Genomic DNA, 25,778 nt, shown 5'->3' on the forward strand with positions numbered 1-25,778 from the left:
ATGATGATATGACGAAATTTGCCGAAAGCGAGAAGCGAGAAGATGGATAAATTAACAACAAAAAGATGTGATGATCATGATGGAATAGGGAATAATATGCTTGGGGGAAATTTGATCACACTGATTGCTTTATAGGACCAATGCAAGGGAACAGGGACTGGGAAGGGAGAAGGGGGAGAGGGGAAGACGAGCAAGTGGCGTACTCAGCATCGAAAGCGAGACACACGAGGGAGTTTTTTTTTTAGGATCATCGATCGATGCAAGGGATGGGGTTACATGATGATGCATCCAGAACTCTCCTTTGATGGTGCCTGCGAGCCTGGTAACGCCCTCTTCTCGATTTCGTCAAGGGCTTTGTCGAAAACATCCTCTGCGAACATCGAGATGATTGGCACACATACACAAAAAATCAGCGATCAAAGGCCATCAAAGGGAGGGAGGGGTTATAGTAGCTACTCACGGATATGGGAGGCATCTTTTGCGCTCGTCTCTATAAAGGCTGATTTCAGCTCTTTTGCGAGACGAGCCCCTTCTTCCTCCGGTACCTGCCTAGAACTTAACATATGAGTCCAATCAGTCCTCTCACAAACCAAAGACAGAACCGGAGCATAATAATATTTATTAAAAACAACAACAACAACTTACCTTGAATCCGCCAAGTCACTCTTTTGCCCAACGACGACGCACGGGATGTTGGCCATCCCGCTCTGAGTAATTATCTTATCATGAACCTTCTTGACCATTTCAAAGGACACTCGATTGGTGACGGAATAAACGAGGATGTAGCCATGGACACCAATGCTATGACGCGAGTGGAGTGGAGTGTATTCGTCCTGACCGGCTGTATCGATGATATCGCAGTCATATTCCCTGCCCTTGTAGTTGATTTGCTTGGTGAAAGTGTTCTCGATTGTGGGGAAGTAGTTTGGGTGAAAGACGTTGTCGGTAAATTGAATGATAAGTGATGATTTGCCTGGAGGGGGTTCATTGATGGTGTATTGTGTGTGTATATGTGTGTGTGTGTGTGGGCGTCGATGGAAGTGAGAACGGTTGACGGTTGAAGTGACGAGACAGGGGGGGGAAACGGTGAGAGCGATGAATAAACTTAAAGTGAGCATTGTGTGCGACGAGGTTTGGGGAGAGCGAGGGAAAGAGATTGGGAGGACCACGTACCGACAGCGCGAGAACCGAGGACAGCGATCTTGCGCTTGTTGAAGATGTTCTCGATTGAAGTCATTGTTATAGTCGATCGAGTGTGAGTGATTGGGGACGAAGCGAAGAGAGTGAGTGCTGGAGAGCGTGGAAAGTTGAAAAGAGGAGCGAAGAGTTGCTTGAGGGAAGGGGAAGGGAGAGTTGTTGTCGCCCGCCTATTTAGCAGCGACGAGACACAACCAACTCAATACAATCCCCAAACATTCTACTTTAGGTAAAATTTATATGTGTGACTCGCAATATCCATACAATACAAAACTCGCGGAAAGGATCCGGTTGAAAAGAAAAAAAAAAACAATGAAATAATTATGAATGTATATCGCTAACACAATATTCCCGATTCAATTCCCCCCTTCATAAAGAGCTCAACAAAATCGAATACTTTTTTCGGGTGTTTCTAGATTTCCCTTGATAATTGATTGATTTCAAAAGTTATTCCCTTTCCCACTCACTTGCCAAATTTGGACCTTCGTTCACTCGCTCCGTTACCATACAAGGTAGTCTGCGGTGGCCCGCTTGTTTTCCCAATCCATTTCCATCACACAACTCTGACTGAATGGGTGATTCTCTCAAGGGCCGGACACTCCCCGCTTTTGAAGAAACAATTGAGAACTTGTGTGTATGTGTATGTGTATGTGTGTGGAATGGTGGTTGGAAGGACGAATTTTCTCGAATGGAAGGGCCTTTTAGAATCCAAGGTCCCAAAGCTTAGGCCGCCCCCCGTCGTCTGCAATATGGATCAAAGATGTTTGACGAACCCCCCACTTGCTTTCATCTCTCAGAGTGATTCGTAACAAATGCGTGCAGTCATTATGTATGTATGTACTGCCAGTTGCCCTGATGATGATGATGATCCCCTCGCTCAGGTACAACAGAGTATCTTTCCTCCCCCCAACCATCGCCCGCGCGCGTGCACTTACATACATAGATCCACATCAACACATCTCATTTGTTTTACATATTCCTTTCTCTCCTCGTGGCCTTGCAAACGGGGAAGAACTTCCAGCTTCCGTAATTTTTCACCCGAAAATGCATTCCGTTCTAGAACTTCTTCCGACCCTTTTTTTTCCATTCTGCCATTCCATCAACGGCCGGCCAAACCATAATTCGATTAATGCCCGCGCTTCAACGCTTTTTGCAGCGCTTACAATAGCGCTGAAGCAAAACGTCGTCCAAGCAACGACCTTCCCCCCCATACACACAACCGCATCTTGGATTTTACGTCTTACTCTGTGCGAAAGCGCGCGGTCTATACATTATGGAGACAGTATAGCCGCCCCCGTTTATATGATCACCTCCGACCCCGACCCAACGCTGCTTCTTTCGTTTATTCCCATAACCCCATACCCCTCCACCACCGCCCATCGCTGTGAACATTTCGTACGCACAATCATGCACGCCATCAACCGCCATTTGGGAGCCCCGGCCCTGACCCCCGGGCCAAGCCGAACCCCCCCGACCATTGACCATTCTGCACATGAAGCAGTATGGTCGCATGACGTAGCGAAATTCAACCTTGTTATATACGCACAAGCCCAATCCCCCTAAATGCTATTTTTAACCATGGGCACGCGCAGGCGGCCATTCCCCCAACTCATGACACGCCCTTTATTCCATCAACGATAAGGACCAATTCAATATAGGGACCTCCGTGCCGAAACACGTGGAAGTCATGTCGTAAAAGGGATACAAATTTCCCATGCATGCCATGTCAAGAACAAGCGCGAACCCTTCCAGATATGATATATGCATAACCACACCTTTATCGCCCATTCACCCGGTACCCGTCCTTGCATAGAGAAACGATGCGATAAGGATGGATAGATAGAAAAAACGAAATTCAAGGGGTGCAGTTATCGCAGGCTGCCAATTTGATCGTGGTACTTGCACATGCATGATGATTCCAGAGTGGCGCACCTCAACTCCACAGCGCCGCACATGAAAGATGGCAATATGTAATAGGCGCTCATCTACAAACTTATACGCGCACAAGCACACGTCTACCCATTTTAAGCAACTACATATGTAAAAGCAGCTGACTCCAACTTTGCATAGTTAAAGGTGCTATATGTAAAGTCGTGTGCCTCCATAATGCATGCATGCATTAATTTTTTCGCTTCCGGCAGCGCGATTGATTCCAACGTCATCCGTAGGCTCTAGTTCTTCACTTACCGATCGATCGCATATTACCGGTGTTGTAAGCGAAAAATACATAACCCGCGTTGTGAACCGATAGCCAGGTCGACCCATTGCACAAAAGAATGGGCGCCGCGAGCGGAGCGGAGTGAGTGTGGGTGTGATGGTGGATGGGCCCATCCCCATCGATCCAGACCCCCCATTTCAATTTATCGCAAAGTCGCCTAGACAGCTGCATTAGGCGCTACAGTAGACTTGTACACAAGCCCCGAAACGAATTATTTAAGTAATATAGCACACAATTATTAACAGCGAACTGACAGAGGGGGACTAAACCATGCACATCGGGCTGGCTGGCCTTAAAATTAAAACGACGTATAGATGTGACGTTGTGGCAATGGACGACTGAGCCCCCTCCCCCATCGGCGACGTATGCATGATGCGGTACTTAACTGCGACTGGGAAGGGGGGCTGGACTTGCGACCTGGTATAATCAATATAATCATGCATGCAACTTGAACTGCATGTATGTGCCGAAAGGACGGAACAATTCGCACTCCATTCATGCAGCACAGCAGCCCGCTCCGTACGAATCTGATGGATCAAAATTAATGGATAGATGGATGGACTGCGCGCGCCCGCACAGTGCAGCGTTGACGCGGCGCCAAATACTCGATAGTGACAGCGCGATCCCTAGCCTAGCTGAAGCATAGATAGTATGTTGACCAAGCCTCTATAAGCTTAAGATCGCTTTTCTTTTTCTTTTTGCCGAGCATCAGAGTACTAATGCAGAAAAAAAATAGAGCAGTACGGTAATGGCTGAGATAATATTGTCGGCACAAACACGTATAAATACAATTTCGACGCCGGACCACTGGACTGTTATCCCCGTACAACCATAAACGGTGTCAGGGATCACCCGAGCGCCCACACATGACACGTGTAGCCGTCCGGGCGCGATACATACATAAGCGGCAAGCTCACTGCGCACAATCTCCGGCAAGCAGCCCACCAAATCAAGTTCGCTCTGACAACGAACAGCACACATACATAACGGCCCTTCTGGCGTAAATCCTGATTCAGAGGTAGTCTCATGCCTCTGTTGAATTTGCGCCAGGTTTAAAAGTGAGCCCGCGCGCCCCTGATTCGAAACTTCTATTTTAGATACGTTCGGGACCAGGGGTCCGGGAACCCCAAGTAGCATTCTAATTATGTACATGGCCGTCAATCACCTTCGCGCCCCTCCCAGCGTCCTGGTACAATATATTTAGCCAATATAATACATGAACCCTTCAATGGCCCTGCTTTACATATCCAGGAATATTGGTGACATCTGGTATCTGATAGGAGTTGAGATGGGAGAAGTGTTCGGTGCAAGGAAGGAGAGGGGAGAAGGTCCCTGATGAAAAAAATCAGGGTGTTCACGGAGAACCCGAGCGGTCATACATAGGCCCAGATGGGTGAATCAATACATAGGTGCTTGATCAAGGTCATGTATGATCTGCATGTGCTGTTGCATCAGACGACGACTTGAAACGTTGAAAAGAAAAAGAGAAGGGGTTCGACGTAGCTTTCGATCCTTTGAGATGGTTCCTTCCTTCGTGGTTAGGATACACAAGGTGATTCTTTTGATTCCATTCCCCAATGGATTAAGAAGAAAGGGACGACTTACTTATCATTCCTTCTGTCATACAGGTTGGGGTTTGGTTCAACTGTGTGATGTTGAAGTCGAAGACAAGAACGATTATTTGACAGTTTGCCTATTTTGGGATTCAGTAAGTAAGTAATACTTAATCGAACCCGTTCTGTTTATGTTGTGCGGCTCAGGTCCTGTTTGTATGGGAGGGAAGGACTGCGGGGTGGCTGCGCGCATGTCCGGTTGAGCTATGTAAGTAATGCAGTTGATGTTGAGGGTCGGTAGCTGGGTTACCGACCGATGGCGGGCCGGGTGATTCCCCAGGGGGTCATCTTTTTCGGTTCAGCACATTTCTCATTATGGAAAGCGGTTAATCGTTGTAAGTGGAGGTGTCCATATCCTGGAAAATTTGAAAACTGCTTCAGCGGCCATCCCTTCATCATCGCCTTGGAAGAACAGCGCGTAGCTATTTCATGTTGTATGAAATGAGGCGAATGCTAAGTATGAAATACAGTGTGCAATTTGTAGCATGACCACTGTAATGGGACGAACAATTTCATGGTTGTCGATATCGGTGAGGGTTCGGGTTAATTGAATATATATATATATTGCCAGAATAAACATTCTCTATCCTACGTTGGACATCCCTTGCCTACAGTCCAGAAGTTTCGCACCAACACCGTTGTAGAAAATCGATCGCGCGAAAAATGAGAGTGCAGCCACGATTCCGTTCCTGGTTGAGAGCATTTCGCCAGCCTCAGATGTGTGTTCAGCGACTAGACCTGCAGTATGTACCTGAATATTGATGCGCGTGAGTGTGTGCCATTCCATCATGTCAGATGGGCCAATGTGTCGCATTTTCCGAAAGGTATACTTGGTCGGATAAGGGGGGGAAGTCAAAGTAATTATTGAGCTAGCACGTACGTACATGTCCGAGCTGAGGAGCGCTCCTGGCGTTGGCCGCATCATTGAATTTCGAATGAAAAAGAAGCGCTCATTCGTTCGGATTGTTCCCAGCAGAGAGAGAATCGATGACTAAGGGGGGGTTAACCTAGGCGATGGCTCGATATAGCTAGGAAACAACTGGAGGAAGCTTTGAAAATAATTCGTCGTCGATCCAGTGATCACATTGTCCAAGCATTCGGAAGGAGAAAAAAAAAGGCGCGCGTCGGACTCCAGGCTTTGACCCAGACCATTCACGAGAAGACATAGATGGTTTAGATCGATGGTGCAGCGGTAGTGACCGCTGCATACGTGAATGAGCGCCATCGAGTGAAATTGACCTTGACGATTGTTTACATTCAAGCCAGACATGCATAGCCCCCCTTCCACGGAGGAAAAAAATAGATCACAGCGGGCCAACCAGTACACGTACGATCCAAGGATAGCGTCCATCAAAAAAAAAAGCAGTTATTATACCCAGTTGCATGCAGATTTGCCTGCGGGGCCCCAAGAATTGTCGGTCACTAACCGATCGTTCGTTGACCCGGGCACCTCTCTTCTCTGGGGAGTCCGGCTCTAGGTCTAGCCCTACCCCCCGCGCTGTAATGTAGATCGATGCATTGATCGGTTGAAACTATGGACGATGCACCCTTCCTCGCTTCCAGCTCATCGCGGAATCCCTACGAATCGGTTGGATATATTTTAATTTTAAATAAGGCCAAACGTTCAATTGCATGCAAAGGAGGGTGTGGTGGTCAGCTGGACTTGATAGCGCAAAATAGACGGAAGGTTGACGCGGTTGCAGCACGTAATTGGCAAGTCGTTGCGTGTGTGTAAAAAAAAAAAAAAAAGCATATCCATATCTTTTCGCACATGCATGCGCATTCATCCATGATAAAGATGGGGCCACGGGAGGTTGGTCAAACACTAACATGGCAAGTGCAGCGGAAAGCCTTGGGGCGGGATTCGCCTTTCAGACATGTGTCCGTGCACGCGCGGACCGCAAGTTGCCGTCATTCTTTCCCACGGAGTATTACTTGATTGCGCCCGAACGCAGGACTTTGTGAGGTGTAAACGACTTCGGACACGGAATATTAATGTGATCAACCATGACGGAAGGTTAGGGAGTTGGTGTGTGGGGGTACCCTTTTCCCACACGTGCGTTATGTCCTATCCCTAGGCAGGATCCCAGCCTCTACTAAAGTGGACCTCGTCCACTGGATCGGATTTGCGCAACTGTGTGGAGCACTTGACTGGAGCAACCCTCTTCCCTGAATGGTGCTATGCTGTTATATGCTTATACTCACAGGGGACCTACAACAGAGAGCTCAAAAGGTCTGCACTCCTTAGCAACAGTAGGGACCCGTCCCCCCCCCACTGACTAACGTGACATCGGTCATGGGTCGATTGTGATAGCGATCAGCAGCTTACTACGCCGACTCTGCGTCGATAACTTTTTTCCTTCATCATGACGGTGCGCCAAATGAGGGGCGTATCCACCTCTGCTCTGGGTAATTTCCGACCCTCGTGAGCAGTACTTCATTCAAGGGTCAAGTCGCGGAGAAAAAAGGAACCCTGTCGGATTGTTCGCCCTGTGGATGGTTTATACATTCGGTTCTGGGGCTGGTTCCGTATCTCTTTACGGAGTAATCGAGAAATTTCATGAACGGGCTCAGCGTCATTTGTCTGGCCGAGGACCTTTTCCCGGATTAGCCTTGATTGAGAGGCTACGATGGATCGATCTGAGCCGAAAGCGCAAGTGCTGCTACAGGTATTGTAATCCTGTGTGTTTCTTTTTAGCTTGCTGATCTCTCGAAGGGGTAGGAATCGGACTCTGCTTTGGACTCATTGAAGTGACACCGTGACACCTCGGTACGTATTCCTTAACAAGGCGTGGACATCCCTTTGCTCAACATATGACTTCTGTCGTAAGCCAGCCAACCCCGCTGGCACAGTCATTTTGCGTTCTCGTGACACGTCCCTCTCGCTCATCATCGTCTACCTTCCCGTTCCTTTTGCTCGGCCGTTAATCCGCGGCTCAGCTTCAACGAATCATCCAAGATACCTGAAAAAGTGAGCCCATCTCCTTAGCGTGACATTCATAGGCGTCAGGATTGGAACCTTATGTCCGAGGATATACTTTATCCGGGCATATCCAGCCGTTCCATGCTGTCATATGATTGCGCAAACACAGTACTCACAATAGTCCCCCCAACTCTATCTAGTCTTTCCTTCTCCCTGCCCTTACATAACCCGTTCCTGCCAAGTATAATCCCTTCAATGGATACCTGAACCTTCATTGAATGTGCAACAACAAGCGTGCCATAATGTGCGTTTGCCCCGTGACCCAGCTTGCCTCCTTTTGGGTTGAGATGATCATTTGGGCCGGTACATCGGAGGGGTCCGAGCACGGAGTGGACAATCCGGTCTATGCAATGGGAACTAGCTAAAACTTGGAAGGTGCTCGGGCCGGTCGGACGACCGAGCTTGTCGAAAGGAGGGGGAGATTGGTTGTGTAACTTTTCAAAAAGGGGCCCGTCTTGTTGCATGGCTGCCGTTAAGAGGTGCAGAATTTCCCCATCCTTTCTGTATGCCGCATACAGGCCCTTGTGGTGAGTTAATACTGATTTCTGTAACTATTTCGATGTTCTTTTCCAGGAAAAAACCCCCATACATGGATACCAAGTAACTGCTTGTTGGCCTTGGATCTACCGAAGGCCGAAGATCTCCGAGTTTGAATTTCTTCTCCCCTTTTGGTTGCGCACTCTCGCAATTGGCGGCCCGTTCCATGGTCCCAGTGTGTTTTGTTTTTCCGAGGCATCCGGAAGGCATGAATGACACACAAGCGTGCCAGGTGTGGTGATCCCATTCATTACAATTTGGACCTACCTCGATCCTCCATGCATATTTCACTCGACGCTCCGTGCGTCTCGAATCAATTCGAAACCTGGCTAAGAGTTAAATAAGACAAGGGATAGTTCACTGGTAGTGTTGATTGGCGTCCGTGCGAAGACCCTCGTTGAATGTAGCGTCCTGAATGTTCACAGGCGCGGAGGGCACGCTTGGGGATTCAATCATGGCCCGTGAGTTCGTCTTTTTTCACTTTCGCCAGTGCCAATATCCGCTGCGTGGAAGAACTGTCGTGCTGTACGTCCACGGGCTTTTACCCCTTGGAATGCGTTCAACTTCCCATCTTCATGAGAAGACTCATTCCTAAATGCCTATTCAAGCCTAGTTCGAGGATGCCCCCACACAGTTAATTTGTCCCCTTTTCTTCGGTGAGTTGGAACTTCAGAGCGATAAATCTTTTCCCTCGTTTTCATTTTTCCACATATTCCATCCCATCCATTCCGCCTTACACCTCTTGTTATTTAATCCATAATGAAGAGATGCCGGGGCCATGTGATTTTCTTGCGTCTCCCTTCCTGTGGGAGGTCGTCGAAGAGAGAAGGATCATAATTTTACCGGTGACGATCAACAAAGCCCCCCTGCTTGGTTGGCTTCAGGACGATGGAATCAATCGATTGGGAGGTGTTGATCCGTCTTTTCTGATCTTAAGGAGCAATGTTTGTTCCTCATTTTTATTTTTATTTTTATTACATAGGTTTTTACCTGAATGTTTGATCAATTCTAACTGTGTTCATCCATAGAGCGGTAGAAATAACCCATTCTCGCGACTTACGTGGGATACGTGGGTGGCGCCCCGTTATATTGCTGGCGATCGTCCTTATAGCGGGCCACTATCATCTCGGTGAGGCTTCGTTCCAACTCTCATCTGTCACAGGGATGTGCTTTTCCCTCTGGATCTGGTGATTATCCCATGACTGGGACCGGGAATACCCGATTGTGATCACATTCGTTTGAAACTGGACCCCTCCGTTACCCAGTAGCCCGCCTTGGCCCACTTATTATCCACTGTGGATGCTCACGTACTCATTTCCCACTTTCGCTCGTTTGCTATATGGGGAATGCACCTTATCCGGCGACTTCGGACGCTAGTCCTCTCCCCCACCTGAAGAGCTGCCATACTCATTGCTTTATTGGCTGGGACGTTGCAGGGTCTAATCTGCTTTGTCCCCTAGACACATCGTCTGGTCCACTTGACAACTGTCACACACAAGCACAAAACGGCGTTGTAGTGTTTGAACATTCGGATTCATGTCATCAGGTGGGCGTGCACAAGACATGGGACCCAAGTCTGTCTCCCTAGCAGTACTTTACACCGTGTGTAGTGTGTGTGACGGATGCAACTCCACTACTAGACTTGAGTTTCGTTGGAATGGTACAAGTTCCAACTGTGGACCAAATGCTGTGATGTTATGCATACAATTGCAGGACTACTATAACCCAGTGCAGTTAAGTTCGAGACCGCGCTCATCTACCTCGGCTGACCGGTTCGATCGATGGCCATGCTCGATACCTGTAACATGATCACCAGGGTCAGGCCAGAAGCTCATTGGGTTTGTTTTCTAGACCAAGCTGGCATAGGGATCGGGCCCTTTCTCATAAAATGTGTTTGCAAACTAGTTGCTTAAAACGTGAAGCGGCGTCATATTACATGCTGTGACTTGCGCTCTGGGAAGGACATGTTGTATCTAGTTCGTGCGACTCTAGTTCTAAGCCAGATGAACGGTTTACGATATATGCATACGTGTTTCGGCTCGAAGTACTAGATTGCGATACGATCAGGGTTACATGGTAATTTCCGCCTCCGATAACTCCATTATTATACCACATACCCCGAGAGTGCTGTTGCCCTGACGCAACTAGCCACACGCCAAGTTCCACAGTGTATCAGGCACACCCTAATTGAGCAGGACCCTTGCGCGACAATCGGATTGCTTACTGTAGAAGCCCGATTCAGTTCGGAATGTATATAATCATATAATTATGTCATCGGGAGGAAGGCTCGTGAAATACACCAGTTAATCGCTAGCCCATCCTTGATGGGCGCAATCAACTGCGTGCTGACGGAGTCGATGGCCCAATCTCGCCCTTTCTGGGGTCCCTGATCGTGTACAAGCTGCTGGCTGACTACATAAGAACCGGGAATATCGTGTGGCTTGGCTAATCCAATCCAATCCCTAATGGTTTCCTGGTGGGTGTATGACATGTTGAATGTGGTTGGTGGTCTCTTCGCCGTCATCTAATTGACCGCAGCAAGCAGTGTGTTGATTCGCTGATCAACTACCGTAGGAAAGGCAAACCTTAGAAGCTCACGCGCTGGAGACACAATCCTCGTTCAGAGATCGGCTTGGACCAATCAGTGCAGTGCTATTGGTAGACGAGAATTGTTACCCCTAAGGGCCTGGGGAAACTCACATGCGATGGACAAAAGCTTGCCGCTATTCGCATGCGTGTGGGTGAGAGAAGCTAGCTTTTGTGGTTAGTAAGCAGCAGTACAGCACTGCACTACTGGGTGGTTCGAGTCTCTCAGCCGGAAGACGCCGCGACTATCCTCGACGGCCTCTGCTCTTGTGCTTTTCCATTCACTGAGTTTAAATGCAAGCAATATCGTTTCAAATCCGAGGTTGGGTGTCCCAGAATTGATGTCAAGGACAAAGTGCCCTTATCGGTTACGCAGTTCAATATGAATTCAATATATACTTCTATATTCCCCCCCTTCGGTCGGAGCGCCCAGCGCACGATGTTTCACGCACAAACCTAGTCGTCTATGAAGCAATGGTCTTTTTCATAACAGCTTATCTTACGTTCCGCCTTTGATTTCAACCTTGTCAACAGTGAGGCAAAGTCAATTCCATTATTGAAATACGCAACCGACTGGTGCTCTCGACACGTAGAACATCTGGAATCCTGCACACACTGGAACCCGTTCCTGTGTTTTCGTCGACGCGGCACTCGCACTTATCTGCAGCTGGGGACCTAGGCTATCTACACGCTCAGCTCCACTGGCGGTCCCGCCGCTCTCCCCAGCCTCGTTCGAGCGCCGGCTATTGGCAGTTACAGTTCCAATCCCAACTTAGTCCCATATATGTACATACGTGCCGCCACCCCCCTGCGGCATTACGACCCGGATAGTCAATCGCGCAACATGTCGGGGATTATACAAAAAAAAAACAAACTAGAGCGCTCATCACCGGTTCACGTCATTTATCTATGCTAACTGGGTGGCTAGGTCGACTCCAACAATACTCTCGACCCTCATAGTGTTGTTCCCGTGCTTATGTGGGCTTCACCATGTATCTGAACGCGCGGAACGTTTCTCGACTCGTGCTGACTCCGATTCGATCCCACTCTTCTTCACACCGCCTTTCCACTTCACCGCCATAGTCTACTACCTGATGCAACGCGTGCACGTTCAGGGACAACATTCGCCTGCGTTTGGCTGGCTTGTGTTTGCCAACCGAGGGAGTAGTTATTGATAGCGGGTATAGGCTATTACTTGTGCCTTTTCCGCATGCTCGCGATCGATACCTAGCATGGTTGTATATGTACATGTTATGCGTTTGGCTGCTTGTTACCAGCACGAATGACCGTGAAAGCTCTAGCATTGGCGTTGTACGCGGGCAGTGACGATGAGCTGCGGGTTTATGATTCACTTCGAGGTGCTCGGGCGTATATTCGTGTTGCAGGGCTGACCAGCTAACAAAGCAAGCTGGTAGGAGCACAACCTCACCACCACAAACTAGTGGCACCACAGGTCTGGCGTACTTATGGTCTGCATTCCTGGCCAGGTATTCGGCGCGACTGTACTAGCACCTGTTCTGTTGTCTATGGCTACTACTATCGTTATTATTAAATTGGAAACGTCGTGGTGGCGGTACTGAAGGCGCCCCAAGCGTTGCGCTCCCCAAGCCGTGGTAGCTCTATTGATCGTGAGGAGGTCGGTCGCGTCGACGCTAGTGCACATAACTGTTCGGTCCAATATAGCCTTGACTCCGGCCGGCGATGAGGTCTTGATCGATAATGCTAGTGGTAGTTCAGTCTTGACCCTTGATTTCCGTGAGGGGATCGTGGTAATAGTACGATCAGGTGCAGAAGGAGGACTCATAAAAAATCCATTCGATTGTCAACCCCATTGATTTCGTGCTGGAGAAGTATCATCGGCGAAAGCCGATAGTGAAAATGTTGGAATATAGCTAGCACGATATGCCATGCTTAAACGAAGCGACCCCGCACTTTAGGGTAGGTTTAGGGCGATCGGGAATTCTTCGGTTAATCTAACGCTTCGAAGTGACGTGAGGTTGATATCCATCTTCCAAAAGGATCCGCATACACCCGGGTTCGAAGTGCGAGCGGGGTTAGCCGATTCAATATTTAATATTACCACGCTTTGTCAGCCTCTGACAGCGGATCCGTTTCTCAATTGGAAGACAGTGCCCCTAACCCAAATAATCGGATCCGTACGACACGGCGCCACCAGATTCTACAGAACCGAATGTGCTGGAAACTAAGGTGCCGCAGGACGATGAGCGATATCACCACTGCCACTAGCCCCCTAAGGGAAGCTCTCGGAAAAATCCGCACGGCAGTGAACGAAAAACTGCGGCGTCACAAACAAAACGAAGTACCGGAAGAAGTCCATTCCCAAGAACTAGTCCTCAGCACCTGGAGCGGAATCTTGGAAAGTGAGGCCAGTTTCCCTGTGGATCGGCTGGATTGCATAGTGGGTATTCCGTCAGGGGATGCGCTGAAGCTGCACGTGCAAAAATGCATTTCCCCGAATCTTAGGCATCCGATTACGAACGTTCACAACCCTTACGGAGGTCCAGCCCTTCCCCCACAAACCTTCAGGCAATCCTGCCGCGTAAGCTATGGAGGTTCTCCCAAAAAAATTAGCAGATGGGTTAGGACTCTTTTGAATTGAATTGTTGTGTCAAATTAGTGCCGCGCTCTCCCCTTGACCCATTTGGAGAGCTTGGCTTCACCAGCACTTTAAAATCCAATAATGAGTATATTGGAATCTGCTTCATTTCGTCGCAAAAGTATTCTCCGCACCGCTCTCCGGAGTTTTCAAGCCGGGAGTGGAAATGCCCTCCCGCCGGATCAACTTGGTTCCGTACAATACTGTGGCTAACTGGGTTGAAATCATGCGCTGGACCAGTGGATTGGGGTTACAAGCTCCATTCTGTGGACGGCATGCAAAATAGGCCGGGATTGTCATTGGGAGTGCAGACTCTCTTGAAATAGGCCCATAAAACAAGTGTACAGTCCGGCAAATGGATCTGATGGTTTTTCCCGTGTCAAAGTCAATGATTTTTATAAACGCCTCGCGCGCTGCGTCTTATGAGGCAGGAATACGGCAATATTCCACGGCTCACTCGAAGTCCACCTTCTTGAGAAATCCAGGACATTGATGTTGGCACTCGCCTCGGAAGTCACGAAAAATGGTCACAAATGGTGGGTAGTTCTAGTTTGCATTTGTATATCGACTGATCAGACAATTTCGCACAGGGAGTTCCTGTTTCGACAAGGCACTTATTTTGACGCAACTATCACTGGAAAGCATACTTCAGTTCCGCCACCGCCATGAGAGAGCACGTTCAGCTTTGAACGCTTGTGTTCCTCATCCAAGCTAATTCCGTTAAGGTCTTTGTGCCGATGGCACAGGAGGCTCTGGTTGCTGACAGAAAATATCATCTTCCCATATGGATACATAACACACCGTCCCGTTTCTCCCTATGATCGTTAGCCCGTTTCGCCTATGCCTAGATAAGCAACAACCAATATTTGATCCCAGAGACCGTGCATTTCACTCAACGAAGTAAGGGTGAGAGCATGGAGTACAGAAGGATGGAAGTTTCGAGAATGTGAAAGTGGTGTTCCAACCCTCGAACAAGATTTCCCCTCAATTGATGGAAATAACCTCAACGTCGAGTGTTACGTGGGATTCGAGAGGGTAAGGTAGCAGTTTCCGGGTCTGTCATGATGGAGTCGGTGAAAGAAGTCGGGACAAGCTGATAGAGGATGACGCACGTTGGAGTCTGTGAGTTCTAAGCACAACCTGCTTCCCGGTGGGATATTTTCGAGAGCTGCGAATAGCGTTAGAGGGAGTAGCTGGGTCCAGAACTAAGAAATGTGTCTACCCCAGGTGAGCTCTCTGATAGGACCGGGTTGTCCCACCCGTAAACTCATGGAGCTGTTCACGGCCTAGTCATCAAAGTAAGTAGGGAGGGACGGATTTAAATGAGGATTTGCTCGCCTCTTCGCCATCTACTACGATGCGGTACGTCAACTTGACGGTGTCTACGCGCCAACGTTAACAATTACGGTGCCTTCAAAAGTTCAACTTACCACCGCGTCTTGAAGTCTGAAGTGAGCTTCGTGAGCGAGGGCTGAAGCGCGGAATGATGCAAACCCCACCTTTTCCTTTACGGATCCCTTTTTAAGCCAAGTGACGGCCTCAGGTTGGTCATAGAATGGGAGGGGCACATCCATGGATTGTCGATTAAAGGAACTCCTTGATATAGCATTTTGTGTTGCGTCGATAATGCGACGTAATACCGGCGCACGTTGCTTGCTCGCTTGTGGCGAAGAACGAGACCACAAGGGGGGCATGGGTGGCGAGGGGGAGTGGCAAAGTACTCAGTAGCCATAAGTTTTGATTCATATACTCTGAGTGGCATGATAACGCTAAATCCTAATTCAATAGAATGTTCGTTATAATCAATTATTTTATGCCGGAACGTCCCACATAGCCATGACAAAAATGATGGAAAGTCAACTGTCTGAGAAGGCCCGCTGTGGCCAGTAGGTTGAAGTGTACGGCTCGCAGTCAGACACCACTCTCAAGCTATCCGTATGTGTGGAATCGATTGAACACAGCGAAGTAGTATGACCCATGCGGAGTTTGGCGGGAGCCCTGCATCCAGAAGTGCTCGCTCTCCTACAGTCGCCACTGCAGCGGCCCAGCACGTTTCCTGGGTCTGGAACAGTTGCCTCGTCTTATTCCTCATTAAAGTGGGTGGGAAAATCGATCTGCAGGGCGTCAAGGAGGCATTTTCGTCGGCGAAATTTGAAAATACGAAAAAGACAAGATTGAGCGGTCATACAATCGCCGCACACGGGTTAAGGGGGCAGTGATAGACCCTCTTCAATGGATTTTTTTGATGAATGGCTAGTGATGCAAAGCTCAGTGGCTCGTTCAGTAATTGTGTGAAAACGCATGTAGGATTTGATGGAAACCAGAAAGGTTGTCGGGGTCGACTTCACCAGTCGAAGCCATACCATCGTCAAAGAGGATTTCAAAGTTGGAATATCGACCTGGCCTGTATTTGGAGGCCAACTTGCACCGGGTTCTTGGGCAGTGGCGTGTAGAAAAACATCTCACGCTCTTCATTTGGAAGGTCCGATTGTTACTTGGGTTCCCATTCAGATAGCGGATTAATTTCTAAGAAGCCCAAGAATGTGTCCGTGTATTGATGGGCGGGGAATAGAGATGAATACTTCCATGCACATCGTGAGTTTCTGGAGACCCTTAGCAAGGACTGCGAACAAGTAGGGGTACGTAATGCGAGAATGTATTCATAGTTTTTAGGTCCACAGTTGACATGCAGAAACTTAGGAAAAGTCTAATCAGTCCACTTGTTGACAAGACATTGCAACTAATATTTGAGCTGTAGATACGCGATAGTGACAGGAGACAGATTGGAGTGCTAAGACATTGCATGCATCGTAATAAGCGATCCTGTGTACCACCGTTTGTGCACGCGATCGTCTCCGAAGAACGTGAGTGCTGCAGCTTGCGCGAACTAGTCAGTTGGAAGGGTATATAAGGCGATCAATTCTTTTTTGGAGACCGACGCAATCACGGCAATTTGGTTAAGAATTGGGTGGTGACCAGGAAGGTTGAAGAACGCGCCTAGGGTACGCCGCTCGTAGAATAGATCCATCCTGCTTGAGCCAAGGTTGACTATTGTAGGGCAGTCGAACGATCCTAATCAAGTGCATTCCAGGGAGTAACAGAAATACCCAAGCTGTTAGCACGCAAACCCGCCATCATGAGCAGTCTTCGAGTGTACCCGAAGAGCCGCAGATAATGGACCGACTGCCGTATGGTCCCGAAGTTACATTGATCGCAACGTGGACGAGAATTCGGGGCTTATGTACGAGTCGTTGACAAACACAGTCCAAGGGAGCGGAATCGAAGTAGGGTTGGGCCTTACCATTGAACTGTGCCACCTGGCAAAGAAACCACGTACTAATGGCGATTAGTATGACCTGAGCAGCGCAAGACGAGGACCAAAGAAACAGGGCGAAAACGGAAGATGGATGCGTAGTCCTGAATTGGGAAGGCGGCATCGTTTATTGCGGGAGAACTCGGTGTCGGTGCGGGTGGACATCAAAACCTAGCTAGATTGTTCATGTCACAGCCTTGTTTCCACCTGAGTTCTGTTGTGAGAGAATCAATGCAACTTTCGAAAAAATGGAAATAACAATGAAGGTAGGCCCATGAAATTGCTCTCCACGACCGCAACGCCTTGGCTTCCGGATGGGTGCTTTATGTCGGAAGCGTGGATGTACACGAACCTTGTCAACTTTCTCAAGTCAGCGGTGGTGGGGGTCTTACTAGCGCTTTCTCCACAACAGCTATGCCACTGAAACTTGGATAGGAGTAGATGGAGGAAAAGATTTATCGTGCTCACCGTCACTTGGACTGCCAGGAGGGATCACGAGCGTCCACGGATATGTGTCTGAACTTGGTGTGGGCAACCCGGGATTGTTCTGTCCATTGGAAGGACAACAGGGCAATCGTTCGATCGCGGAACAGGCACTCCCTTTATTGGAAGGCGAGGACACCACTCTCCACACAGAGTCACTCGCAGACCGACGTTACTGAATTGCCAGTCTACTGAATTGTGGTAAAAGGCGTAAGCACAGTTCTGTTTATGCTTGTTTCGTAGTTTTTGGTCGAAACATTTTCAAGCATTGTAGGCACCTTGTAGCGTAATTACAGAAGTTAAGTTTAGTAGTATGACGCTAGTCGAGCTGTTCCAAGACCGAACCAAATCACGACATCACTACGAGGATCTGCACACTGACATGTAGGTGTTTGCAACTGTTTCCCCCTATGTGCACATGCATCGCTTCCGCGGTACAACGGTGCTGTGAGGTATATTAGTTAGCAACAGCACGGGCGCCGAAGGACAGGAGCAAGGTTTCAGTGCAGGCATCCCAGGAAAGGGATTGGGGGAGTGGCGGACAAAAATGCGCGTCGAGCTGAGGGGTTGAAGAATGATCAATCTCGCGTGCACAACACTTTTCCGATGGTGAGGGCACTGATCGAACCAACAATTAGTTGATGACCCAGTTGCTCTTGTTAATCGCCACGCGATCCAGCTGGCCCCAATAGGAAACTGCGGGACGAAAAAAGACAAATAATTCATCAGCATCGCATCTGTGTTCAGTGAGATGCAGTCAAAAAGAAAACTTGTACACTTACTGGTACAATGACCTACCAACCGTTCAACCGATGGAATATGAACACTCCAATCAGTCCACCACCCACTTAGCCAAATGTTCAGCTCGTTCCACAATCTCTCCCATAGCGAAAGAAGAGTAGACGTGCTATTCATAGGTGATATGGCAGCCTGAAAGGTCTGAGCTGTGGAACAAGGTCCAGAATCGCTAGATATCAATTATTAGCGACAGAGTAAGCCATTTCCCAAAGCGGGGGCAAAGAAACGCAATCTCAACTGAGACAGACAAGTAGTCACTATGACGTAAGATCAGGTCCCCTGGGCATCCTTCACGATCCAAGAGATGGGTGTGAACATACCAGCGTCCCCACTCGAAAACCTTGTCCGGAGTCCTCATCATTTTCCGGTTAAACACTGGAAAAGCGGCCAAAAAAACACTCATCAGTCATTTCCATCCAATCCGACAGAATACCAGTCATACTGACTCGCCACGCTGCCCCGCAGTTCCAGGTCGCCCATTGCGCACAAGCATTGCGTAAAAGAGCTATTATTTTTGCGCGTCCATGGAGCTCCTCAGACTGGGTACGAGTCTGGTTGTACTGTCAAGAGGAATTGTTTTCACATAAGGATGGCGGCCATTTTTGGTTACAATATTACCTCAGACGTCTCCCTTCATTTGCTGACCCAGACTCGGAGTCGTTCTGACAAGATAAACAAAACCAATACCCAACAAGAATCATATGGGATCTGTATTCCTGGGACATGAAGGCCATGTACAAGCCAATCAATCACGTTCCAACTGCTCTGACCATCCCGCGAATTCTCGGAGGCCATCAAAAACGGTTTCAGGTTCTCAAAGGCTTCCAAACTTTTGCCCTTTGTCGCCCGAGGAAAGTCCTCAACAATAGTAGGAACTGCGAGAATAGACTGGTAATGTGGCTTAACAGCTGGTGAAACCGCTGCGAAAGTCTTCGAAGTGCAGCCATAAGCGACAATTTCATAGTGGTGGTCTTCTGGGTGCACTTTGTTTTCAGAGCCGCGAGTTCGTGATGTGTCTCGTGAGTAATGGTCACAACCCCCTCCCCTCCCATCTCCCTGTCTCCGAGCTCGAAAATGATTGATTTACTCGGAACGGTGATCCCGCGAGAAACGCGACAATATTCAGCCTCCTCGCGGTTCTTGAATCGCAAGTTGATGCCTGACGTCGATTTCGGTGAGATGGGCTCGGCTGCGTGACGCATATGAATAGGAATAACAGCATCAATCGACTTCTGATTATCTTTGGCTTGGAGGGCCATGCCACCCAGCAGAGCTACTGCCGGGTTTGGAGCAGACAGCATTTCAGAGTTTTTGGCCAGAGCGAAATGGGAAAAAAAGACATAAGCATTTGAAAATGCTGTTTGCAAATCAGGGATGTCCGCCTTGGCCGTCACCGACTGAGCTTCCAACACCATAGCATCGAATGGCTTCGCAAATAGAGCCTTAAGAAAGTCAACGACAGGGACAGGTCGATGGAAATATGGGTCAGGTGAATGTTTCTTTGGCACAGAGTGGCTTTGTTTGAGGGCGATATCGTGAGCAATGGTCACAAGAAGTCGACTGCAGAGTTCCCCGCGCTCTCCCTTCGCAAGAAGTCCCTTCTCACAAGCCTGAGCTAGGATTTCTGGACCTTGCATTTCTATTCCACGGCCATCCAAAGGGTCGTTCAGACACCTTGCCGCTGCCTCAGCCAGTATAGGTTCAGAGGGCGATCCGGTATGCATGAACTCGCGATGCTCGGGGATGGCATAAACAACACGCATGTGAGACTCAACAAGTTCTGATTCCGTAATCCTCGAGGCTTGAGTTGTAATGTCGAAGGTTATCCCGATGCGAACCCCCAGAGCAGCAATGCGAGAATGGAATACTTTCGCTTTGTTCCCTTGCGCCATCAGTTTGTCTCCGGCGAACGGTATAACAGATAATCCTCCCCGCTCCAACCAGTTTTTGTGGTGGACATACCATCTATTGCGAATTTAGTATTTTGCCGCAAATGTAGCAGTCACTTACAGGCTACGTCCGAACCCTACCATTACATCCGTTCGGCCCACGTTTTCAAGGCTGCATTTTTTGTTCTTGCCCTTCAAAGATTGAAATACCTTTTTGGCAAATATGTCGAATGGCAGCTCGGTGAAAGGAGGGAAAAGGCGGAAGCCCTGAGAAATGCGAACTGATGGATGGCTAGCGGGCGAGGGCGTGAATTTCTGGAGATGAGAACTCGTAGATAAAAAAATGAAAAAAAAACAGGGAATTCTGTCAGCTCAGACAGCAATGTGCCAAGATTATGATAGGGCGAGCGACTCCGGGCCATGTCCTCTTCCCGTGGGACGAATTCGGTAAGCTGGTGAGCTTCATCAAAGTAAATGATGCATTTGACTTCTGCTCCCCCATCATTACTAGCCATGGCCTTAACAAACGTGTCACACGACTTCTGCATTCCGGTGTTGAGCACCACCAGTTTTCTCTTTCATCTGGTCGTAGCTCCATCAATTTGAGCTTCCCAAGGAAATTTAGCATGAGGCAGCAACTATTAATGCCTCTAGACATCACCTTACGTGCCCCATCCACCACAGAATCCAGGAACACCTTCCTATTCATACCAACTTCGGTATCGGTCCGTCCTTCGTCGAGATATTCAGCCCATTCATATGCTAGCTCTGCTCCTGTTTTATATTTGAACCTGGGTTTCTCGAGAAGTGCGGCGGCCTTTGTGAATAGCACACTCAATGTAATTGCATACTCTGCCTGCAGCCGAAGATCGCTTTTTGCATGATGTCCTTGAAAATAACGGCGAAACTCTGTGTCTGGAGGAGGATAGGTTGGCGGTAAAATTAACATCGATGAGCGCAAATATGGGATTCGCGATGATATATTGCGCACTTTCGAGACCATGGCCAAGCTCCTCACGAATATTGATTGGAATCGTAAATACGGAGAGAGAGGCTTCGGCGACCATCCTGGATTTTCCCATACCCGAAGACTGGATTACTGATAGCGACAAATTATATGGTCTCAGAGATCGTGCCATCTCGGCACTTGACTGCCAATGCTCGTTCAATATCTCGATAAGCAGCTTGTGTGTTGCTCCTTGGTAGGGTTCTTCAAATGCTTCTTGAAGACCTGATGCAACCCGTCAGGCGGATGAGGGGCTCAAGATAAACAGGTGCTTACCACGAATACTACGACTGGTTGGAAGCCTGCCACCCACCTGACTAGTACTGTACATACACGACCAACTACCGGGTGGGGTTGGAGCGTCACGCTGGGAGAGTAAACCGGCTGCTCCTGATGAGACGTGACCAGGGTTGGACTTGACGCTATCAGATCACCTGGTCAAATGGTCAAGTGACAGACACTGTATCTGATCGCGGTCAATTGTCACAGGGACTAGATATATTGGTCAAATCCAATACATTTGAGAGTATCTAAACATGTGATGAAAGACTATATAGTTATAATGTATCGGAATTGGCCGAACTCATTGGCCCCATCCCGCGACCTGGCTCAAACTTGAGTCCAGGTCTAGATTCATATCTCTCGCAACTAGATCCTGCATCTCCAGCTCTTGGGCCATATTCTGTACACCCTGGAACCAGTAATGATTCCATGGCCCATCTAGGGTCATGTTAAAAATGTCGTGTATCATTTTACCTTGTAAACTCGTCCGCTAATTAGAATGGAGTTAAATATCAATGATAGAGTGGGATCTAGGAAGTGCTTACATGCCGAGAGTCATGTGTGTTATGGGATACTGGGAGATGGCCAGCATCTGAGTCCTCGTTGAGATTGTCCAGCAGGTTGGCCCGGAATGACAAGTATGAATGATTGGCATCATCGGGAATTGAAGATGGGTGCCCAAGCTCAGGCTCTAGGCGACTCCCTGTTGGGTTGCAGTCATTTGCTGATGGGGCATAGCCAAATGAACGTCGTATGCGCTTCTGATGTGTCCCTTCAATTGTGTGCTCGCAATTGAGGTCTAATTTGATAGCAGAGATTTTGACCATTTTTTCAACAGACAGCCGGTTTCGGGAAGGATCTTTGGTGTCACCAGTGATAGAAAAGAATCGCTCACAACTGGCAGAATTGCAAACAAAAGAGAAAATGAGGGTTGCAAGCTTTGCAACTGGGTCCGTGATGCATGCACATCGCCATGCTTTGAGTGGATTGAAGTCCTAAGGAGAAAAGACCTGAGAAATTACACATATAAAACATGGGGATTCTTACCGGAATCCGCTTGCGTAGGTTATTCTGACTCCAGTCACCACCAGTATAACCAAAGGCATCATGCGGATCCGTGAGATATGCAATATTGCGTGGGCCCAATGCCTCAGGTGCATCTGTCTCAAACACGCGGCAGTATAGCCTTTCTATCATGGTGACCAGGAGTGCAATAGAGACCATTGGTGTAAAGAGTGTAGTCTTGACAAATGGATTGAGTGCGACAGCTACAATAAAAACATCATGGTCGACTTTTTTCCAGCGGGAATCCAGACTGTCAAGAATAGCTTGGATTGGTGAAGGGTTGTTGCCAGGAGTGACCAATGCCGTAGCAGAAATATCGGTGTAGTACTTGCAGAGGCGACCAAAAATAAGCGCTACCTGATCGGCCCTAGTGTTGGAATCTTGACAAACATTGACTGCAACGGCAAGTGGCTCAATGTGCTCCTTGATCCTAAAAAGGAGTTATTTCGTAGCAGAAGAGAGATAAAGTACTCTAACTCACTGTTTCAAGTCATCCCAGAAGTGTTCATCCTGAATTATTGCAAGAATCTGCTGCGCTTTTGTGATTGTGTCACGCTGTGTTCCAGCAGCCATTTCAAGTTCCTTTCTACTCCTCACTGCAATGGTTTTAAATGGAATTTCCAGTTGGATTAGCCGGCCAATGGCCATTATGTGGGATGTCCACTGAGTGATACAAGGTCTAATAAGAGCCCTTGCTCGATCTGCAGTGCGGCATTGCTCCGCATATAGTAAATGAAGTGCAATTGAGTGATTGTTGAACCAGTTAATAACGTCGTTTGCCTCGGCCAACCTCAGTGACATCTGCCCATTTTTTTTAATGTAATCCCCAAGCACAAGCTGCATCTGTGCAAGAAATAAGTCAATGAATCAACTGCAAAGTAATCCCCACAAAATGTACTTGGTGTGCATAGCAGTCCGCTACAATCAAGTGTGGGAACTGCTCCTGCAACCGAACATGTGTGGCCCTTGATTCTCCTGAAGCATCTGAAACCCAGCCAATGAGCTTTAGTTTGGGTCTATCCTCAATGTAGTCCTTCTCTTCCTTGATGAGTGCCAGCAACCTTTCTGCTGTCTTCCGTTCACTTGAGGTATTATGAACATGTGTCAAGCGTACCTAAATGTCATATCCGTGCATACCCGACCCCGACCCGACTTCTGGACCTCCACCCTCTTCACCTCCGGAGTCATAACCTACCGCTGCCGTTCCAATACTCACCTTCGGTCCTGGCAACACACCTCCTCCTTACCTCTCTGACCCTATCTCCATCCGCTCCGATACTCACCTTCGGACCTGACTACTCTCCTTTCCGCCACTCCTTCTCCCTTACCTTTCCCCTCTCTCCTCCCTCTGTTACTCCTCCGCCACCCTTCCGCCAAGTTACGACCTTCCACCGCTGTCCCGTACTTCGCACTCGGACACCGCTCATACCTTGCTCCGAGCCTCCGTCATAGTCCCTACCTCGGACTTTGACTCCACCTCAGTCTTAGTCCATTGCATTGGTGACCTCATACTACGTAAACACCATTGCCAATATCCCTCGGACTTTCAACCCTGCCTCCATAACCTCCGTAAGCTCCACAACCCCCGAGCTTCGCGGATCGCCTTCGGCACTCTCGCCGCTTGTAATGTATTTCTCGCGTTTTCCCCTCATCCCTATTTGGACTACTGCTTCTTCCTATTCTAGCCAGTTAGTCATCATCCCCACTTCCCCTCATCCTCCTGCCCCTCTGGGCCTCGCCCTCCCTACCTCCTTTCGGATGTATCACAGGTCCTGCCTTATGACCTTCGGTACCGCTCCGCTCCTTCTACCCTTTGTTCCTGTTCGGACGTCTTCGTTCCGATTCGGTTACCCTTTGTTCTCCTTGTGCTTTTGCCCCTTCCATTATATATATCGGCGCTTGTACATACTCGTTTTGGTTTAGTCCGAAATCGACCTGAAATGCCCCCTAGAGACTTCCTGCTCACCTACTGTGAAATTAAGGACCAAATGGACAAACAGCAATGGCACAGCGCTCCGCTTGAGTTGCTGAGGCCAAGGTCCCTCCACGCTAAGTCTCTGATTCCACTCCGGAGTCGTCTGTTTCCGCCCGGTTCTAACACTAAATTGCGTTACATAGTCATTACAAAAAACACTAGAAATTATTGTAACTCACCATTCCCATACATGAGATCATGAATGCAACAATGTGATTCCTAGATGTGTCTTTCCATCCATCACATTGCCCAGTTGCGTATGCACCTTCCATCATTTGAGTTAACGCTTCTTGACGGGAATTGTATTCAGCATCTAGGACCTTTCCCGATAGGCGCTTCCGAGGTGGGAGTTTAATTCCCACTAGAGAGAACAGCTTGATGACCTCTGGATCATCAACTGAGAGAAAAGACCACCCAGCTGACACAATTGCGCGAAGCAATTGTTGTTCAAGTACAGCCTGATCTAGATCTAGGGGGTGAGGTGGAATTTGTGAGAAGCTTCTCCGGCGAGTTGGAATGTTGTCTGTGGGAGGGACAAGTAGCAGAGGGGTCAGAGATGGAGATGGAGAGGTGTGGATAGTTGACGGATTTTCAGTGCTGATAGATAGCCAAGGGAGGGGTGAAGGCTGCTTCTCTCGTGCGCGTTTCCAGGCCATTCCGGCCTCACGGCCTTCAGCAGAAGCATGTGTGCATACTGTTAGGTGTTGTGCAAGCCTCGCAGTAGATCCTTGGATTTTGGGAGGGAGTTTGCTTGCTAGAATAATTTGGCATTAGGAGACGCTAAGCTGTGTTTAGACATACCAGCTGCCCTGAGTTCCACCTCACCACGTCTCTCGGATATAGCGCCCGACATCAATTTTTCCGTGTCTTCATTTTCAAGCGCTGTGATGTGTGATTCGATACACCCTTTGCATATAGCAGCATAGTGTGTCTTATTATTCCCGTAAAACTCAGACAATTTGTGAAAGAACTCCCAGAGGGGGCTAGGTGCTAGACCCATTGGTGAAGCGTGATGTAGGAAGTGGAAGGATTATTCACATTTAAAATTTTAAACTAAGCCTTAAGCACCATCAGGGTTCAAGTTGCATGGACACTTTAATTTCACAAAACTAATAAGATGGCTGAGATGGTGCTCGGAGAGCTTCACATTTAACTATAACCCACACCAAATCTTTTCGAGGGAGGGAGGGTTGGCACTGGCATGACAGTTGCCATC

The 25,778-nt window shown here is 48.5% G+C and overlaps 7 protein-coding genes across 7 annotated transcripts; 1 reads left to right on the plus strand and 6 right to left on the minus strand.

Annotated features, from left to right (window-relative positions):
* Positions 1–272: 272 nt before the first annotated feature.
* Positions 273–1,237, minus strand: EI90DRAFT_2932788 (small GTPase superfamily; the record flags this gene model as incomplete). The annotated part of the gene is made up of 4 exons (XM_039055081.1): positions 273–370; positions 461–549; positions 646–973; positions 1,174–1,237. The coding sequence occupies 4 exons, from the start codon at positions 1,235–1,237 to the stop codon at positions 273–275; spliced, it is 579 nt and encodes a 192-aa protein (XP_038912191.1).
* Positions 1,238–1,664: 427 nt separating this feature from the next.
* Positions 1,665–3,066, plus strand: EI90DRAFT_2189236 (uncharacterized protein). The gene is made up of 3 exons (XM_039052671.1): positions 1,665–2,030; positions 2,079–2,730; positions 2,790–3,066. Coding segments are annotated over exons 1-3 (720 nt in total). The 5' UTR covers positions 1,665–2,028; the 3' UTR covers positions 2,856–3,066.
* An 11,574-nt stretch (positions 3,067–14,640) lies between these two features.
* EI90DRAFT_2189633 (uncharacterized protein) lies at positions 14,641–15,609 on the minus strand. The gene is made up of 7 exons (XM_039052672.1): positions 15,400–15,609; positions 15,251–15,347; positions 15,182–15,197; positions 15,090–15,133; positions 14,974–15,037; positions 14,864–14,919; positions 14,641–14,807 (listed from the first exon to the last, which is right to left on the minus strand). The coding sequence occupies exons 1-7, from the start codon at positions 15,495–15,497 to the stop codon at positions 14,736–14,738; spliced, it is 447 nt and encodes a 148-aa protein (XP_038912193.1). The 5' UTR covers positions 15,498–15,609; the 3' UTR covers positions 14,641–14,735.
* Positions 15,610–17,779: 2,170 nt separating this feature from the next.
* Positions 17,780–18,482, minus strand: EI90DRAFT_3073740 (uncharacterized protein). Its single transcript, XM_039061462.1, is given in 4 exon segments — positions 17,780–17,840; positions 17,856–18,164; positions 18,175–18,243; positions 18,330–18,482. 2 exon segments carry the CDS (start codon positions 18,460–18,462, stop codon positions 18,182–18,184), a joined length of 195 nt encoding a protein of 64 aa, XP_038912194.1. The 5' UTR covers positions 18,463–18,482; the 3' UTR covers positions 17,780–17,840; positions 17,856–18,164; positions 18,175–18,181.
* Positions 18,483–18,908: 426 nt separating this feature from the next.
* On the minus strand, positions 18,909–20,489 carry EI90DRAFT_2189645 (uncharacterized protein). Its single transcript, XM_039052673.1, has 2 exons — positions 20,356–20,489; positions 18,909–20,310 (listed from the first exon to the last, which is right to left on the minus strand). The coding sequence occupies exons 1-2, from the start codon at positions 20,376–20,378 to the stop codon at positions 19,152–19,154; spliced, it is 1,182 nt and encodes a 393-aa protein (XP_038912195.1). The 5' UTR covers positions 20,379–20,489; the 3' UTR covers positions 18,909–19,151.
* On the minus strand, positions 20,444–21,569 carry EI90DRAFT_2189690 (uncharacterized protein). Its single transcript, XM_039052674.1, has 4 exons — positions 21,554–21,569; positions 21,226–21,465; positions 20,896–21,149; positions 20,444–20,841 (listed from the first exon to the last, which is right to left on the minus strand). The coding sequence occupies exons 2-4, from the start codon at positions 21,371–21,373 to the stop codon at positions 20,602–20,604; spliced, it is 642 nt and encodes a 213-aa protein (XP_038912196.1). The 5' UTR covers positions 21,374–21,465; positions 21,554–21,569; the 3' UTR covers positions 20,444–20,601.
* Positions 21,570–23,064: 1,495 nt separating this feature from the next.
* Positions 23,065–23,433, minus strand: EI90DRAFT_2932701 (uncharacterized protein; the record flags this gene model as incomplete). The annotated part of the gene is made up of 1 exon (XM_039055074.1): positions 23,065–23,433. A coding segment is annotated over one exon (369 nt), but the record flags the coding sequence as incomplete, so codon positions are not given.
* Positions 23,434–25,778: the final 2,345 nt, after the last annotated feature.

This window comes from Cantharellus anzutake (assembly GCF_015039405.1).
Source record: "Cantharellus anzutake strain C23 chromosome Unknown EI90scaffold_54, whole genome shotgun sequence".
Taxonomy (NCBI): Eukaryota; Fungi; Basidiomycota; class Agaricomycetes; order Cantharellales; family Hydnaceae; genus Cantharellus; species Cantharellus anzutake.